Source organism: Hyaena hyaena, unplaced genomic scaffold, assembly GCF_003009895.1.
Source record: "Hyaena hyaena isolate Hyena2069 unplaced genomic scaffold, ASM300989v1 scaffold_78, whole genome shotgun sequence".
Taxonomy (NCBI): Eukaryota; Metazoa; Chordata; class Mammalia; order Carnivora; family Hyaenidae; genus Hyaena; species Hyaena hyaena.
The window spans coordinates 1,846,934-1,863,264 of record NW_024080710.1 but is presented as its reverse complement, the minus strand read 5'-3'; the positions used below and the strand labels follow the sequence as shown (position 1 = coordinate 1,863,264).

General features: G+C 44.6%; 1 protein-coding gene across 6 annotated transcripts in view; it reads left to right on the top strand.

Moving 5' to 3' along the window:
* The window catches only part of WDFY4 (WDFY family member 4), a 292,803-nt gene that overhangs the window by 43,148 nt on the left and 233,324 nt on the right, over positions 1–16,331 (top strand). For all 6 annotated transcript variants that reach the window (XM_039233715.1, XM_039233714.1, XM_039233716.1 and 3 more), the window contains 2 exons: positions 118–308; positions 7,447–8,027. In XM_039233715.1, coding sequence (XP_039089646.1) covers positions 118–308; positions 7,447–8,027 — 772 coding nt within the window. The remainder of the gene's footprint in view (positions 1–117; positions 309–7,446; positions 8,028–16,331) is intronic.

The window sequence follows — 16,331 nt, the reverse complement described above, 5'->3', positions numbered from 1 at the left end:
ACACCTAGGAAAGGAACAAAACAGACCCACATGTTGCAGGAGAAAGCTTTCCTTGTCATTAGAACTCAGGTGCCGAGGCCCCTTTGCTCAGCTCCATACTATCTGTCTGGTCCACAGTTGTCCTGAAAGACCACGGCATGGTGCCCTTCATCAAGATCTTCCTGGACGTTGAGTGGTACCGGGAGTCCTCACTCAGCATCTTGGAGCAGCTCTCAGTCATCAACGCTGAGGAGTACATGAGCATCATTGTGGGTGCTTTGTGCTCGTCCACTCAAGGGGAGCTGGAGCTGAAACTGGATCTCCTGCAGGTGATGTCAAGTCTTCCTCTGTGCTGGACTTTCCCACGAATGTGCAGCTGGTGATCAACACGTGTGCATGCATTCAGTCATTCAGTTGGTCACTGTAGTATACAGCTGGCTAGTATGAGCTACTATAACAAAGAAATCCCACAACTTCAGTAGTCTGATACATTATGTGTAGTCCAATCAGTGATGGGGGGGATACCATTCAGGGATGGCTGTCACCTGGGCATCAAATCCAGCCAGCAGACAAAGAATTGCACAAGGTGTTCTGCCGGTCTGGAGCTGGCACACGTCAACTTCTATGCAACCGCCTTTGGGCACAGCTCATTGGGCTGCAAGGGGTGCCGGGAAATGTAGTCTTCCCAGCAACACTGTAATCTGTGGAAGTGGAGTCTAAATCAATGGAGGCCAAGCAGCTGCCTTGTTTACTTGACCAGCATTTAGGGTCTACCCTCTACCAGCCTGGGACACAGAGTTGAATGAGATATAGGCCTGGCCATCTGGGAGCTCGTAGACTAGGGCGCATGATAAGTGAGCAGTAATGGCAATGCAGTGCGGTAACGCCCTGGAAAGTACTGAGTGCAGAGGAGTAGGAGAGCCCACTCCTCCCTTGCACGTTGAGGCAAGCTTGCAGAGGATGTTTGAGCTGGGAAGAGGAAATAAGAGGCAGGTGCCCAGAGGGCACAAATGGGAGGAGTAAAACTAGGGTGTCACTTGTGGGTAACAAAGATGAGTATAGGTTTTTGTGTTTGTAGGATTGTTAGCAATCATCAAATTAAGACAATTAGAATAACAACTGTCATCTCCACCATGACTTCTGCCTTACAGCTTTCACAATTTTTTTGGTCTTGCTTTTTCATTCCTTTTGCCTTTGGGGTCTTACACGTTTTGAAAAATTCCCTTTCTTTGGTTATATGCCATTTATGAGAAGAGCAGATGTAAATGCAGATATGCCTCAGGAGGCTGACTTGGGGACTGGTCACGTATATATGCAACACAGCCCCTTGCCAAACACATGCTCATGTCTCAGAAACGTACACACCTTGATCATTGGTGAATTAAAAAATAATATGGAGTTGGTCTGACTTCCAAAATTAAACCATCAGGCTTACTCGGCCATGACTCCTTCTGTACAAAACCATTTTAACATTTAGAGAATAGTGCTCCATTTCCTTTACCTACTTATCTCTCTGCAGAGTCAACCATGTCATGTGATTGTCAGACACATGTGTTCCCAGCATCAATCACATGACCTGAGCCCGCAGTGCTTGGCATGGCCAAAGCATCAGGAGAAGCCTATCCAAAAGTGACATTGTGACCATAATTATCATGCATTTCACAGATGACAAGAACCAAAACCGTGATTTAGTTATACAGCCAAAGAAATCAGTTTTATATGAAATAAAATAGGACTTGGTAGAGGAAGTGAAGGGCCCACCTGAAGGAACATAAGGGAACAACAGAACAAGAATGGATGACAATTTACAGCTAGGAAGGACTTTAGCTTCATGCGGTCTAATCTTTTTTATTTTTTTAAATTTGTTTTAATGTTTATTTATTTTTGAGAGAGAGAGAGACAGAGACAGAGACAGAGTGCAAGTGGGGGAAAGGTGCAGAGAGAGAGGGAAACACAGAATCCGAAGCAGGCTCCAGGCTCTGAGCTGTCAGCACAGGGCTCTACGTGGGTCTCAAACCCACAAACTGCGAGATCATGACCTGGGCTGAAATTTGATGCTTAACTAACTGAGCCACCCAGGCTCCCCCATGTGGTCCAGTCTTAATGTTCCAGAAAGCGTCTATTATAAATTGTGAGCTGAGTTTGAATCCAAGACAAGTGACTTACAATCTAGGGATCTTTCCTTTTTTTCTTGTGCTGTTTATTACATTTTTTCCCTCACATGTCTGTCTTCAGCCTGATTCACACGAGCCTTATTTTGATAAGCAAGAGAGAAACCATGACCACAGTAGTCAGGACTTCGGTTTCCTGGGGGATGAATAATTGGAATCCCCATCTGTTTCTGAGATTTTCACACTGAGAGTCAAACAGATCCACAGGGAGGAAAGCTTCGGGTTTACTTTGTTTGGAAAGAAGAAGTGTTTCTGTATCTGTTATAGAGAAGTGTACTCGGCTTTGCTCATGGAAAGTTCATCTTATTTAGTCTGCAGCCCGGAGGCACCTTATTGGAGGGTCGGCCCTTGGGTAATAGGACTGAATTTCTAGAATTAGCAATGTAAAGCCTTTATGGTGTTTTACAGATTTAATATCATTTCAGAATCACGCTATCAAGGGATTAACACTGTATGAGCTTATTTAACAAAGTCATACCCCGTGTTCAGTGTGCGGCCTTCTCCCCGGGTGCCAAGTCACTGCTGAGAAGCTGGGGGATGGTGCGTGGAGATGCTAGTGCTCTCCCAGGACCAGGGCTGTTGACACTTTGTTGCTCCAATGGGTAGTTGTGGGGACATGGGGCTGTTACCGGCTTGCCAATCATTGAGTCATGTGAGTGACTATCCAGTTGGTGTTTGATGTTTGCTGGAGTCTAACCTAGAATCCGCATTTGTTCTATATCATCTCGGGAATCTGTTGGAACTTTAGAAACAAAGATGTAAAATTAGCTCTTTCTGGCTAGATCTCCCTTTTTAGAAGTTCAGCGTGGACTCAGCCCAAAGCCCTGTACCTGCAAAGTGAGTCAGATGTAGGATGGGGGAGGAGATGACAGAGTGAGGTGACCTCAAAGGCAGTACCCTCTGAACCCATCAAATCTTTGCCATATTTGACATGCATTTACATCAAGGCGCGACCCTCACTTCCCTTCCCTGAGACCATCAGCCAGATGCTTTGGGAAGAGAAAATTTCTCCAGAAACACCCAACTTAGGGCAGTGGTTTCCAAAATCCAGTGGCACTTTCATACCAATACGCAAGCACTTGTGACTTCACCACCCAATTCTGGCAAATGATAATTGAGTTAAAGAATAATGTAGGCAAATGAATTTCCTCTCCACTGCCAGTGGGACTATGATTGGGTTATGCACAAATTCAGATTGATTTGCTAATATACATTTAGCTGTTCAACTCTGTGCTTAATCACATTACCTCACCAGTCTTCCAGCGTGACACGTGGAAAATTATGAGGAATAACAAATAATAGAATGTGAAATAAATCCTGTTAGCCCTAACCTAGTTAGCGCTTTGCAGCAGACATCCATTTTATACATTCAAGCTGGAGGAATACGAACTCAGAGACGATGACATGGTAACTGAGTTAAGGAGGAGAAAATGTGCTTAACGCTGACCTTTCTTGAAATGTGTCAACCCCAGCCTGATTACTTTGACTTCAGCTGATTAAATTTACTCCCCTCCACAGACTCACAAGCCTAGGTGATGCATTATCATGCAAAGTTGAATGACAGTAATGGAGACCCTCATTCTAGGCCCCCAGCTCCTGACAAATCGTTTCCCGAAGTAGCGCAATATTTATTTTCCTTTATGATAGAAATGTTTCTCTTTAGTTGCTATGAAATTAAGCCTTTGTAATTGGATTTTAGACTCTTTACTTTATGACTCTGCAAATATGAAATTAACCCCATCCCAAGAAATAATAGAGCAGTCTAAGTTCTAATGAGATTACCCCCATTTTGGATAATGATTCTGAATTTAATAAATCAAACAAAGCAACAATTAAGGACAGCCATCTCTTTCTCCTCCCCCCTCCCAACAGGAGGAGAAAGGAGCCATGTAGGAATTACAGGGGACAGGCCCACTGAGAGACACAGATCATAAGAAGGACTTAAATTGGGTTGCTCTGTTATAACAATATCTGCTCTCAACCCTCTGAATGATGGAATCCTTTTGAGCAATGTCTGGTGTCAAATTGGATGATTGGAAGGTAGTTTCTTGAATAAGAGGGGAGTTTAGTGGTCTTCCAGCGCCCAGACAATTGCCTGTAATTTGATTCGTTTGTTTTTTGATCGTTCTCCATTTTTCATATTTGTTTTGTCACGTGCCCTTGTGATAAACAGCTGAGCTCCATCCAATCCATTTCCCTGAAACAACCTCCTAGTGGTTTTAGGAGCCACTGAAAACACTCTCATAAATTTAGATAGCTTAACATCCTAAAGCTTAAGATTTCCCAATGTCTTGGTGATGTATTTCTTTTTCACAGCAAGAGCCACACAACCACACATAAGGTCAGATGCAGACAAAGCAACGCACACTGTACCAGACACCAGTGTTCATCCTTTCATGTGGGTTATCAGTCGGTGGGAAGAGGCCAGTACTAACACACACACTTCAAGCTTAGAGTATTTTTCCAACTTGGTGGAAGAAATAATATTCTGTTGTGTTGAGAGTGGGTTGTTCACACAAGACAGGCACAGATGTAGTAGATCTGTGTGTGGGCTGTCTTGGCCTCAGAGTCCAATGGGTAGGCTGTGGGGGGCAGGCAGCTGTGCTGATGCTGTCCACGCAGAGAAAGGCCTTGCCCTTCTAGAAGTCTTAGTGTTGCTACACCATAAGCTTCCCACTCACAGAGCACCACCCTTCTGGAGACCCTGCTTTGACAGTCTACATGCTTCTTTGAAGGCTCTGCCTACAAAGTCAACATTTCCTGGAGTTTCAGCCAAATTCTGAAGTAGTTTAGCCATATCTTCAACCAGATATGGTTGAAGGAGGAGAAAGGAAGCCGTTATTGCTGCCTCATCCTTCATATTTCGTTTTTGCCTCCATCCTTCTGGCAGTTTGGAAAGCCCGTTTCCCTGAAGTCTCTCCCATGACTCTGATTTAACCCCCCTTAGTGGATGGCCCTGGTGTTGATTTCTTTCAAAGAACAAAATGACAATTCAGTTTCCCCGAAGCCATCCCCCTGAGCTGTGGTGGGTAATCGTTGATCTCACCACTGTAAGCTGCATATTTTCTTTTCCTATAACCAGGAAAAGATCAATTGACCCATATTGGTAAGGATGAATATTTCTACTTTATACTATTATTTGTCCATTTGGAATGTAAGCATGGACTCTGGCCTTTCATAAACTCTCCTACTTACTATAAACTTTGTTTTTTTTTTTTAATATCTTGAAATGTCTTAAATGGGACAGTGGAGGTCTTAAAGCACCTCCTTTGTCTTTCTCTTTGAAAGAGTCTTTGGCTGTGGGTGTTCAGGTAGTTCTGGCACATTTCGTGTTCTCCTGCTCCCAAAATGGAGTTAACCTACCACTGAGCAGTTCAGGCCTCTTGGAGTAGAATATAATATTAGAGAAGAAAATTAGAGATACAAATTATACTGTTTCAGATAAATAGCGTTGGATTAGGATTACCAGCATTTTAAAGATAGAGCTGGAAAATTACCTTCTTCCCCAAAAGTGCATGACTTCATATTTAATAGTTACTTAAAACTTTACTAAATTTTTGTTTGACTTTCTCTCCATGAGAGTTTTAAAATTTAGTCCCTTCCCGGGGCGCCTGGGTGGCTTAGTCGGTTAAGCGTCCGCCTTTCGCTTGGGTCATGATCTCGCGGTTCGTGGGTTCGAGCCCCGCGTCGGGCTCCGTGCTGACTGCCAGCTCAGAGCCTGGAGCCTGTTTCAGAGTCTGTGTCTCCCTCTCTCTCTGACCCTCCCCTGCTTACACTGTCTCTCTCCTAGAAATAAATAAAAAAATATTTAAAAAAATAAATAAAATAAAATAAAATTTAGTCCCTTCCCCCCTTTTATTTTCCTGACTTAACAATTTTCTCTTCATTCATTAACTTTCACACATCATGCTATAGATTGTCATCCTAAACCGTGCATTTAAGACACAGAATCAGCCCCCGTACACACACGCACTAAGTTGGGAGTTTCTTTTTTTCTTTGAACCTGTGTCAAGCATCTTGGAATTGGCATGAAATTGTGCCTGCCCAGAAAATCCCCTTTTTTGTGCTGCTAGTGCAGTAGCGGATAAAACAATTTACACCTCTCTCCAAAACCTGCTAATGAAACCGCAAGTATTGGCCACTTTCTCAGAAGCACACATAAGATGAACTTAGATGGAATCCCAAGGAACTTTTGTGAAACACAAATAAGAAAATACCAAAAGCTAGAGACTTTTGATATTTATCTAAAATCATCCATACATTTTTCACTTTTGGGTGTGAAGCCTTAGCACAGAATGAGAATTACTTAAATACAGTCTTTCCTCCCTCCCTCCCTCCCTCCCTCCCTTCCTCCCTCTCTCCCTTCCTCCTTTCCTTCCATCCTTTTTTCCTTCCTTCCCTTCAACACGTTTGTTAAATACCTAGTGTACGCCACACACTGTACTCAATGAATGGCCCATTGTAAGTGCTCAATAAATGTTTGATTGCAGAAGGAAACAAAAATGTGTCCGGTAAAATCTCAGTGATCTAGAGAAGGTAGATCCTATTATGTATGTTAAGAATGGCCTGAACTCCACACATGGTCTATTCTATATGCTATACTTAGGTTTCCTTCCATTAAATGTTTCTCTTCTCTACCTGATTCCTTCATATTTTCACACCAGGTTTTAAGTAGACTCACTTTACTATCTGTCTTCATTTAATAGAGGTACTCATGTTTGCAAAGAGAGGGACATAAATAATAAGCTACTTTATATAGATTTCACCGTAAGTCTCTTTTGCAATATAAGAGATGGTTCATTCCACTCATTCAGCAAAGACATATTAAGCATGTGCTACGTTCCACAGCAGTGAGTTGCCTGATTTCACAGAGCTTCAGTCTAGTGGAGGGCTGAGACAACTTTCAAGTCACTTCAGAACAGTGTGCAGAGTATTGGGTTCAAGAAATGAGAGGGGGCTGTGTGAGCACTTGGCCTGGGGGAAGTATAAGGTACGGGTCAAAGAGAGTTTTTTGGAGGGAGATGCATTGAAGTCAAGAACCAAGACCGTAAACCAACCTTATACATCAGCATAGACTTTGGCAGCCACCGGTTGAAAGAAGGCACTGAGGGGCGACTAAAATGAGGAGGAACAATATAGACATCCCACGGTTACAGAATCACCCTCAGGTAGCTCGCTGTTCCTGCGACTTGAATAGGCAAGAGCACATGCAATGCTCTGGCAGGGAAGTGTCAGCGCTCGGTGTTAACAAGTTGTCTCCTGCGTTTTCCTCATTTTTATCCTGTGGGTGTTTCAGTCTCTCCTCAGGATCCTGGAGACCCCCAAAGGCCGTGCTGCTTTCAGAGTGTCCAGTGGGTTCAATGGACTCCTGTCCCTGCTCTCTGACCTGGAGGGGTCTCTCCAGGAGCCCCCGCTACAGGCGTGGGGGATGGTGTCCCCCAGCCAGACCTTGGGTCTGGTCCTGCACACCCTCTGTGCCTTGTCTGCGGCATTGCACCTGGACCCTGTCAACGGCGACTTCTTCAAGAAGAATGGGCTTTTTGAGAAGCTGGCCGAGGACCTCTGTTTGCTGGGCTGTTTCGGGGCCCGGGAGGAAGAGGGAGCCCCTCTGCACTCCGAGATGGACACAAAGGCCAGGCCCTTCGCTGATCTGCTGAGTGCGGCCTTTGCCCTTGCCAGCCCACTCCCACCCAAGATACAGAGCTGCCTTCAGATCCTCAGCTTTCTGGACAGCATGGCCAGTGGCACCCTCCACCTGCGCAGAGACCTGAAGGAGTCCCCAACGGCTGGGCAGGACCCAGTTCTGAATGCCCAGAAGGAGGAGGCCGGCAGTGACCCCCACGGCAACTTCAAGCTGTGGCCAGACCTGGAGGAGAGGTAGAGCTTTGCTGCCCACTTCCGTAACTGGGTCATCAGTGTATCTCTGTCTCCTGTTTCCCCCCAAATATCCTGTGCCTGTGCAGTGGGGTAGGAAGCCTAGACTGGGAACTAGGTGTGCAAAAACGTCACATGGCTTTTTTTCCCCTTTAGTAAATTGAGTTAACTTTGACCCCGATCTCCTCTGCTTTTGGGAGCAGGCAGAAAACCAATCTGAGTCAATACGTGGTTGGAGGATGCTTTTGAGTTGCACGAGAACAGGGGGCTCATCAGATCTTGGAAACAGGGCAGGACTCTGCTGATCTCTCACTTTCTCCTTTGGCATCCTTGCTGCCGGTCCTGGGAGCCTTGGTGCCTGTGCCTGGCCTCCGTGGTGTGCCGGGCAGCCTTTGGGGGGGCCTTATCTTACCCACTGCCCTCACCCTTGCCCCTGCACTACCGGGGGTGGGAGGAGGTCCTTTGACTTACAGGGTAACCACAGCATCCTTGCCCACGCCTGATTCTTCCTGGTCTTTCTCGATGCTTCCCCTTCCCGTAACAAAGACAATCATCTCCTCTACGTTCACAGGCCCGTCTCCTCCATGACCCCAGACTTTCATTCCTGTAAGACAGACTTCCACTAAAGGACGGGAGAGCAAGGAACACCCCTCCTTCCTTTGGAGGGGCAGGGGAAACAGATGAAACAACACAACAGCAATAGTTGGTTATCTTTTGTATTCTCCCAAGGTAGCAATGACCAACCATGTTAATTTTGCAAGAAACTCTCCTGCCTACCACCTCTCCAGGCCATCTTACATTGACCGCCACAGGAAACCCTTCTGAAAGACACTGCACATTTTTAGCCGGAGATTTTGGGTTGGTCAGATTTCAGTGTTGGGTGCTGGTGGTGAGGGGGATGAATGCCAAATCTCTATGGAGATAATCATATGATTGTTCTTGTTTCATCAGCTAATATGCTAAATTAATAGGGTTTCCTAATCTTGCATTCAGGCAGATACCAACTTGCTCAGGATGTATTTATTGCTGGCTTTGATTTGCTAATTTTTTCCAAGGACTTTTGCTCCTGAGACTATTTTTCCTTTCACACTCTTTTCTTGACTGTTTTTACTATAAAGTTTATGGTAGCCTCATCACAGGAGTTGAGCAGTACTTCCTCTTCTATTCTCTGGAAGAGTTTACGTAGATTACTCTTTTCATTCCTTAGCTTTGTGAGAGAGTCTGCCAGTAAAACCCTCATAAGCCTGATGTTTTCTTGTTAAGATTTATTTTTGTGAGAATAAATTCAGATTTCTTCTTGAATCATTCTTAGTCATTTTTTTAAAGTTCATTTTCCCATTCATCTAAGGTTGAATTTATTGGCATAGGTTGTTCATAATATCCTTTTAACTTTTTGTTCCTGACATGATTGTGTCCATTCTTTCCCCTGTCCTCCAGCCCCCTGGCATTCTTGACAGGGGGGTTATTTATTAGTATGTCCCTTGAAGCAACTTTCAGCTTTTCCTATCTCTTGTTCCTATCTCTCGTGCGTCAACATTCTATTTCTGTCTTCGTTTGATCATTCTTATTATGTCTTCTCCTTTATTTTGGTTTATTCTGGTATTCTTCTCAATTTAATTGATAAGGAGACTGATTTTCAGTCCTCTTTTTAAATGCAAATGTCTCTGTCACTTTACTGTATCATGCAAGTTTCATTAAGTTGCACTTTCAATATTATTTAGTCCTCAGTATTTCCAATTTCTTTGTGACTTAGAGTTTCATTCTTGAATCTTGTTTGAAATTTGGATTTCCAAAGTTACAGAGTATTTTTGGTCATTTTCTTTCATTGCCGATTTCTAGTTTTATCATCATGAGAAAAGGCGGACTGCATGATGGTAATTCCTGGAAATTAGTTGAGCTTGACTTTGCAGCCTCCAGTGTGATAAATCTTCTGTGTGTGCTTGAAAATAATGCATATTTTCTAATGGTTAGGGTCAATGTTCTATTTATGTCCCTTAGATCGAACTGGCCAAGTGTCTTCTTCGAATTTTCAGATTATTTAATCTGTTTGACATATCAGTTACTAAGAGATGTGAGATATTTTTCATTATTTTCATAGATTTGTCAACTTCTGTTAATTTTTACATTACACATATCCGAGACTATTCAAATCTCACATATTTACAACTTTTATATCATCTCGTAGAATCAAAGTTTTTTGCCTTATATGGTGGCCTTCTTTATCTCCACTAGTACATTTTGCCAATTTTTTGGCAAAAATTTTTTCTAGGGTGCCTGGTGGCTCAGTTGGTTAGGTGTTTTGGCTCAGGTCGTGATCTTGTGGTTTGTGAGTTTGAGCACTGCGTTGGGCTCTATGCTGACAGCTCAGAGCCTAGAGCCTCCTTCAGATTCTGTGTACTTTCCCTCTTTCTGCCCCTCCCATGCTCATGCTCTGTCTCTGTCTCTCAGTAATAAATAAAAATGTTAAGAAAATTAAAAACAAACATTTTTTTCTGGTAATAACGATAAGGCTACATCAGCTTTCTTTTGGGCAGTATGTGCCTGGAATTTTTTTAAAAAAATTCTTTTGTTTTAAGCTTTCTGTGTCCTAACAGTTTAGGTGTGCTTTTTGTAGATAGTAATGAGCTATTTTTGTTTTTGCTTTATTTTGTCATTTAACCCAGCGTGATATTTTTTGGTTACTGAGGCATGTGTTCTGTTTACACTTTTATAATTATTAATATGTTTGAAATGATTTCTACTTTGTTATTTTGTATTTTCTATTTGTCCCACTTTTTCTTTTGATTTTTTTCTTGTCTTCTTCTGAATTATTAGAATTTTTATTTTTTATTTAATTTTTCCCATCTAATGATTTGATCTTATATTCTCTATTAGCCTTTTAGTGGTTACCCTAAAATAATTTAATAGCATCCTCATAATGTTTAACTATTTAGTGTTTACTATGCTGTTATCTTTATCCTCTTTCCAGTAAATACGTGTTACATATGTAGTATGTAAACGCTTAAAATAATTCTTAAATGTATACTTATATTTCTAGTGTCTATATTATTGTTGCCCAATATTAATTTTGTGCAGTCCGCCAACCTAACCTAAATCTAATTTTAGCTAATCCATCCAAGAAGGCATTTATTCATGTATTTTTTATTGAGGTATAATTGACTCTCTGACGTTATATTACTTTTCGGTATAAAACATACTGATTCGATATTTGTATATATTGCAAAATGATCACCACATAAGTCTAGTTAATAACACCCATCACCACACTCTTTACAATCTTTTTCTTGTGATAAGAGCCTTTAAGATTTATTCTCTGTGCAATTTTCAAATATGCAATACGGTGTTATTAAGTAGAGTCACCATTCTGTGCCTTACATCGCCATGATGTATTTCTTTTAAAACTGTAAATTTGTACCTTTTGGCTCTTCTCACTTATTTTGCCCACCCCCATCCCCTGCTTCTGGCAACCACAACCTGTTCTCTGTATCTGTGAGTTCTTTTGTATTTTTAAAATTTTTAATTAATTAATTAATTAATTTTTACTGTTTATTTCTTTTTGAGGGAGAGAGAGACAGAGTACGAGCAGGGGAAGGACAGAAAGAGAGAGGGAGACACAAAATCCAAAGCAGGCTCTAGGCTCTGAGCATCAGCACAGAGCCCGATGTGGGGCTTGATCTCATGAGCTGTGAGATCGTGACCTGTATCAAGTCAGATACTTAACTGACAGAGACGTCCAGGACCCCGAGGCCCGTTGCTTCTTGCTTTGTCTTGGGGAGTATTCCCTTTCAGAGGCTCCCTGATTTTTCTCTTCTGGGAGAGGGTGTCCCCAAGGAGACCTCCACCCTGGCCACCTGGATAGCATGCAGGTCAACTTGGAATCTCAGTGTTGAACCTTATTCTTCCAGCTCTTAGAGGGCAGGGAAATGGTCGTCAGCTCCAGACAGTGGTATCGAGTGATGAGAAGCAATAGTCATTTTTCGATGTCTCTGGGAGCCGAGTACTAAACACTTATTTTCATTTAATTCCCTCTCAATCCAAGAACTTTACCACTAAAGAAACCAAGGCTAAGAAAGGATACATAACATAGCCAAAGTCACACATTTAATAAGGAAATAATAGAGCCAGATTCTGATCCCAGGTCTACTTACAAAACCTGTCTATGTGTGTGTCTGTATGTGTGCATTCTTCCTGCTTCTCCTGGAAACTCACAATAATGGTGATGATTTTCAAAATGTTAGGACACAATAGCTTCCAGTTTTAAGTTTGGTCTCTACCCTATAGATGGTATTGGCCTGATTTCTTTATAGATGAATCCTTGTGTCAGACATCATCTTGGGTTCTTGATGAGTAGTTTTTAAATGTGTAAGAATCAGATTTCATATATAGAGCAATTTTTTCCTCATGAAAAGAAATACATCACCCTTGACCTTCCTTAACGGTTTGAGAAGTGACACCTTAGTCTGTCATGAGAATCTGCGGGGTAAAGGCAGGGCAATGGGCTGGGAATGGGGACAGGGTGTTCATCCCTGCCCACCCTAACACTCAGCAAGTGACTTGGCTCAGTCCCTCCTGTGCAACGTGGGCCCTTCCCTCCAGGGAGGAAGGGCAGAGGCCTTGGGCCTTTGATTCAGGCTGAGTGCTCTACACCTCGGTGGCCATGTTCCTTGGGCCTATTGCTTTATCTCCCCAAGCTTTGATTTCCTGATTTGAAGGCAGGGATAATGAGAGTAGCTACTCTGAGGGCTGTGGTGAGGTGAGGATTAGAGATGATGATGGAACTAGCCATAGTGATCACAGCTACTGTTGACTGAGCACTTGTGTGCCTGATGCTGTGCTCAGTTCTCCACAAGCATTAGTTGGTTTAATTCATATAAAAACTATGAGTTAAGGAACATTGTTCATAAAATGGAAGTTATATATAAGGGAATTGCCCATATACATATGATGTCCAAAATATAGAATATATAATCTCTATGAAACATACATCCCCACACTCATAGCATACCCATATCTCACACACACACACACACACACACACACACACACCATACCACATACACCCTTCACATACACACAACACATATATTTCACATACGTGCCACATATACACACATAGAAACCACAGACACATACACACACCTCATGCTCACACTGCACCCCTACCCCCACAAATGTCATTCAGTGAAGTTCAATGAATGACAGTTGCAGTTGTGACTAACCATATGCTGACCTTCTCTGGTATTTACCAGATCCCGTTACCTGAAATGGATGACATCCTCCTTGGCCAGCTGATCCGCAGTGAGGGTCTGGAGGTGAAGTTGGATAGAGGAGCGGGTGGGCCTTGCCTGCTCACCAAACTAGACCATTTTCATTTTATCCTGGAGGTGATGTGAATCCATGGGAGCCTTTGGGCAGGGCTGTGGGAGGATGGGCTTTGTGGTCTAGAAGGGCCTCTCTCTACAACTGGGACCGGAGATCCCAAAAGCAAGAGCACCTCAAAAGCAGCCAGCTCTCTTGGCCGTCAGAGGGTTTGGTTCCTGCCTTAGCATTTGACCTCTTGTAGCGCCTGCTGGGCCTCATGGGCTGACTTTGGTTCATTATGTCGACAAAAGGAACGATCTCGATGACTTGTAATTTGAACTTAAGTTGTGGCAGGAATGCACACCCATGAGGGGATGTGTTTCAGCAGGAAAGCAGTGTGCACCAGGCAAAGATAAGGTTGCATTGGATGCTCTGCAGACCAGAGCCCTCAACAGTCCTTGGTCCTCCTCTGCTGGAGGAATAGGATCTAGTAATCACTCAGTAAATGTCAGGAGGTTCAGAGCCAGGCAAGGGTTCCCTTTATGGATGCACATGCGATATGCCGTCAGTTCAAAAGGCTCAGTGAGGGTGCCTGGCAAACTGTCAAATTAAAGTACGTGAACGCTTTGTCTTTTTCACAGGAGCTCAAACACTGCTGTATGCCCACACCTCTAGGATAGTCTAGGGTTTGCTGGAATCAGAAGTTCTGCAGACCAGGCTGCATTAAGGCCTGACTTTTTGCAGCCGTCTCTGAGGCCTGTAGGTCCTGGGATGGAGGTGTTTTGTGGGCGCAGGTATCCCTTTGCTGCCAGTCCCCCTTCAGTCCTCCTTCACTTCAGCACCCCATCCTCCAAACGTCAGTGCCTGCGGGCAGTCTTGGCTCTGGATCTTAGGTGGTCACGGAGAGTGGCCTGGCTCTTTCCCTGGTGACTCTCCTGAGCGGTTGCCTCCCAAGGGGGTCTGGCTGTGTCACATCTGCCATTCAGGCTGGGCTCGCTTTTCCACGCTCCTCTGGATGGCTGTGGATTGAGAGTGTGTGTGCGTGGTGTATGTGCGTGAGTGTAGACTTGTGTGGGAACACTGGGTGTTGAGTGTACGTCTCGGGTGTGAGAACCCATCTGGCGGGAGGCATCCGCCTAAAGCCTGATCTTCCTTCTATGGAGCTGTGGCTTCACAAGGAGCTTTCTCTTAAACTGTAATATGGTAGCCCGCCGCCACCCCCAGCTGAGGTTTTGTTTTCCACCATTTCATGTCTGGCCTCCAGCCACAGTCTGGAAGCAGGTGACCCTCCTTCTGACCATTCATCAGAAGGCCAATAGTAACCGAAGGCAGAGTCACATGCCTGCATCCTTCCTGTCCCTTCTTCTCACCTCTGGGTATTTTACTGTCTCATGTCCTCACAAGCAGGGCAGGCACTGTACATGAAGCTGTTTTGAGAGAGAGCCCACATTCGTATAACTTTTATTATGGCATGTTGTTAACAATTTTTCTATTTGTTTTTAGTTGCTATTAACCTCATGCCATGCCTAATTCATAAGTTAAGCTTCATCATAGGTATGTATGCATAGGAAAAAACTGGTATGTTCAGGGTTTGGTACTCTTTGTGGGTTTTGGCTCTCTCAACCCCCATAAGGGAGGGCTTCTGTTTCTTGTGGTGGCTTTTGAGACTGGGAGGGCTCAGACTGCTAGAGCTGCATTAAGCCTGATGCAAAGCCGGTCCCCCTGCTGCCGCAGAATGGCCACCCTAGCATGTCCCTAATGCTGTCTCACGGGTCTCTGAGATGGCTGATCCTGTCCGCCCCTCTCTGGCTCCCTTCCTGATAGAGCCATCTAGTCCAGAGAACTTGAGTCTAGAATTTCAGCAAGCACTCAGGGAGTGCCAGCACGGGGCCAGGCACTGGTGAGTACTTGGGGGAAGGGGTCAAATGACCACTGCTCCAGCCCTCCAGCTCCGCATGTGGGAGAATCAGAAGTGTGAGGGGATCATTGCGCCTGTGCGGTCGATGTTACACAGGGGCTGCCCCAGAAATTAAGGGGAAATGGAGCAGTGCTCCTAACACAGTCTGGGAAGGGGCTCCGTGGGGCCTTCCTGGATGAAAGGATCCCTGAGCTAAGCTGCAATGTGAGAGACAGGTGCCTGGACTGGGCCGGGTTGGAGAGGGAATTGCTAGGCCTGAAGGAGAGACCAGAAATCAGCCAGGCTGAGCAAGGAGAGCTCAGGGCCTTGGCAGGGACTGCGGAAGACTTGGAGCCACACACTTGAGTGGAGTCTTGGGACCTGAGCTTGGAAACGGTTCTGGGTATGAATGGCCCTTGGGCTGGCATGTGGAGGGTGTTATTCTGTGGGGAGCAAGCAGACATGTTGCAGAGGCCACTCTGGTGTGTGTGTGTATGTGTGAAAGTGTGTGTGAGTATGAGAATGTATGTGAGTGTGTGGTGGTGAGAGGGAGCAGAGAGATGAGTAGAAATGAGAAAGAGGAGGGGGAGGGACACATGATCTGTGGGTCTGTCCCCCACAGGGTTGGCGATGTCTGGAGCCCAGACAGCAGGCTCCTGGCAGGAGAACCTTCTGAGGCCTCTGTAGGACATAAGGTCATGGCCTTGGTAACCAATCATGAGATGCGGGAGGAGGGGCTGACCCAGGCCCTGACAGGGAAGCCCTGGTGAAGATCTGGTTTGGGAGAAGGTGGTGTCTGTCCGCAGTAGCCTGTGCAGACTGCCACTATGAGATTGTATTACTTTTAATTTTCTAATTAATCACTCAGGAATCTACCAGCTGTAGTAAGAAGAGATAGAGTATCTACCCTGTCCTGAGAATTTGGATATAGTCTGGATAAGGGATAGTCTGACTTCCATAGCGAAGCAGGAAAAATACCCGGATCTGAGCACCATCCTCTATGATGTGCTGCTTCTGTGGTCATGGGGGGGTGAGGGGGGGTGAGGGAAGGACAGGGATAGCCAAGCTCAGGCGCTGTGTGCTGTGCTGTGCTGTGTCCTCACTGGTTC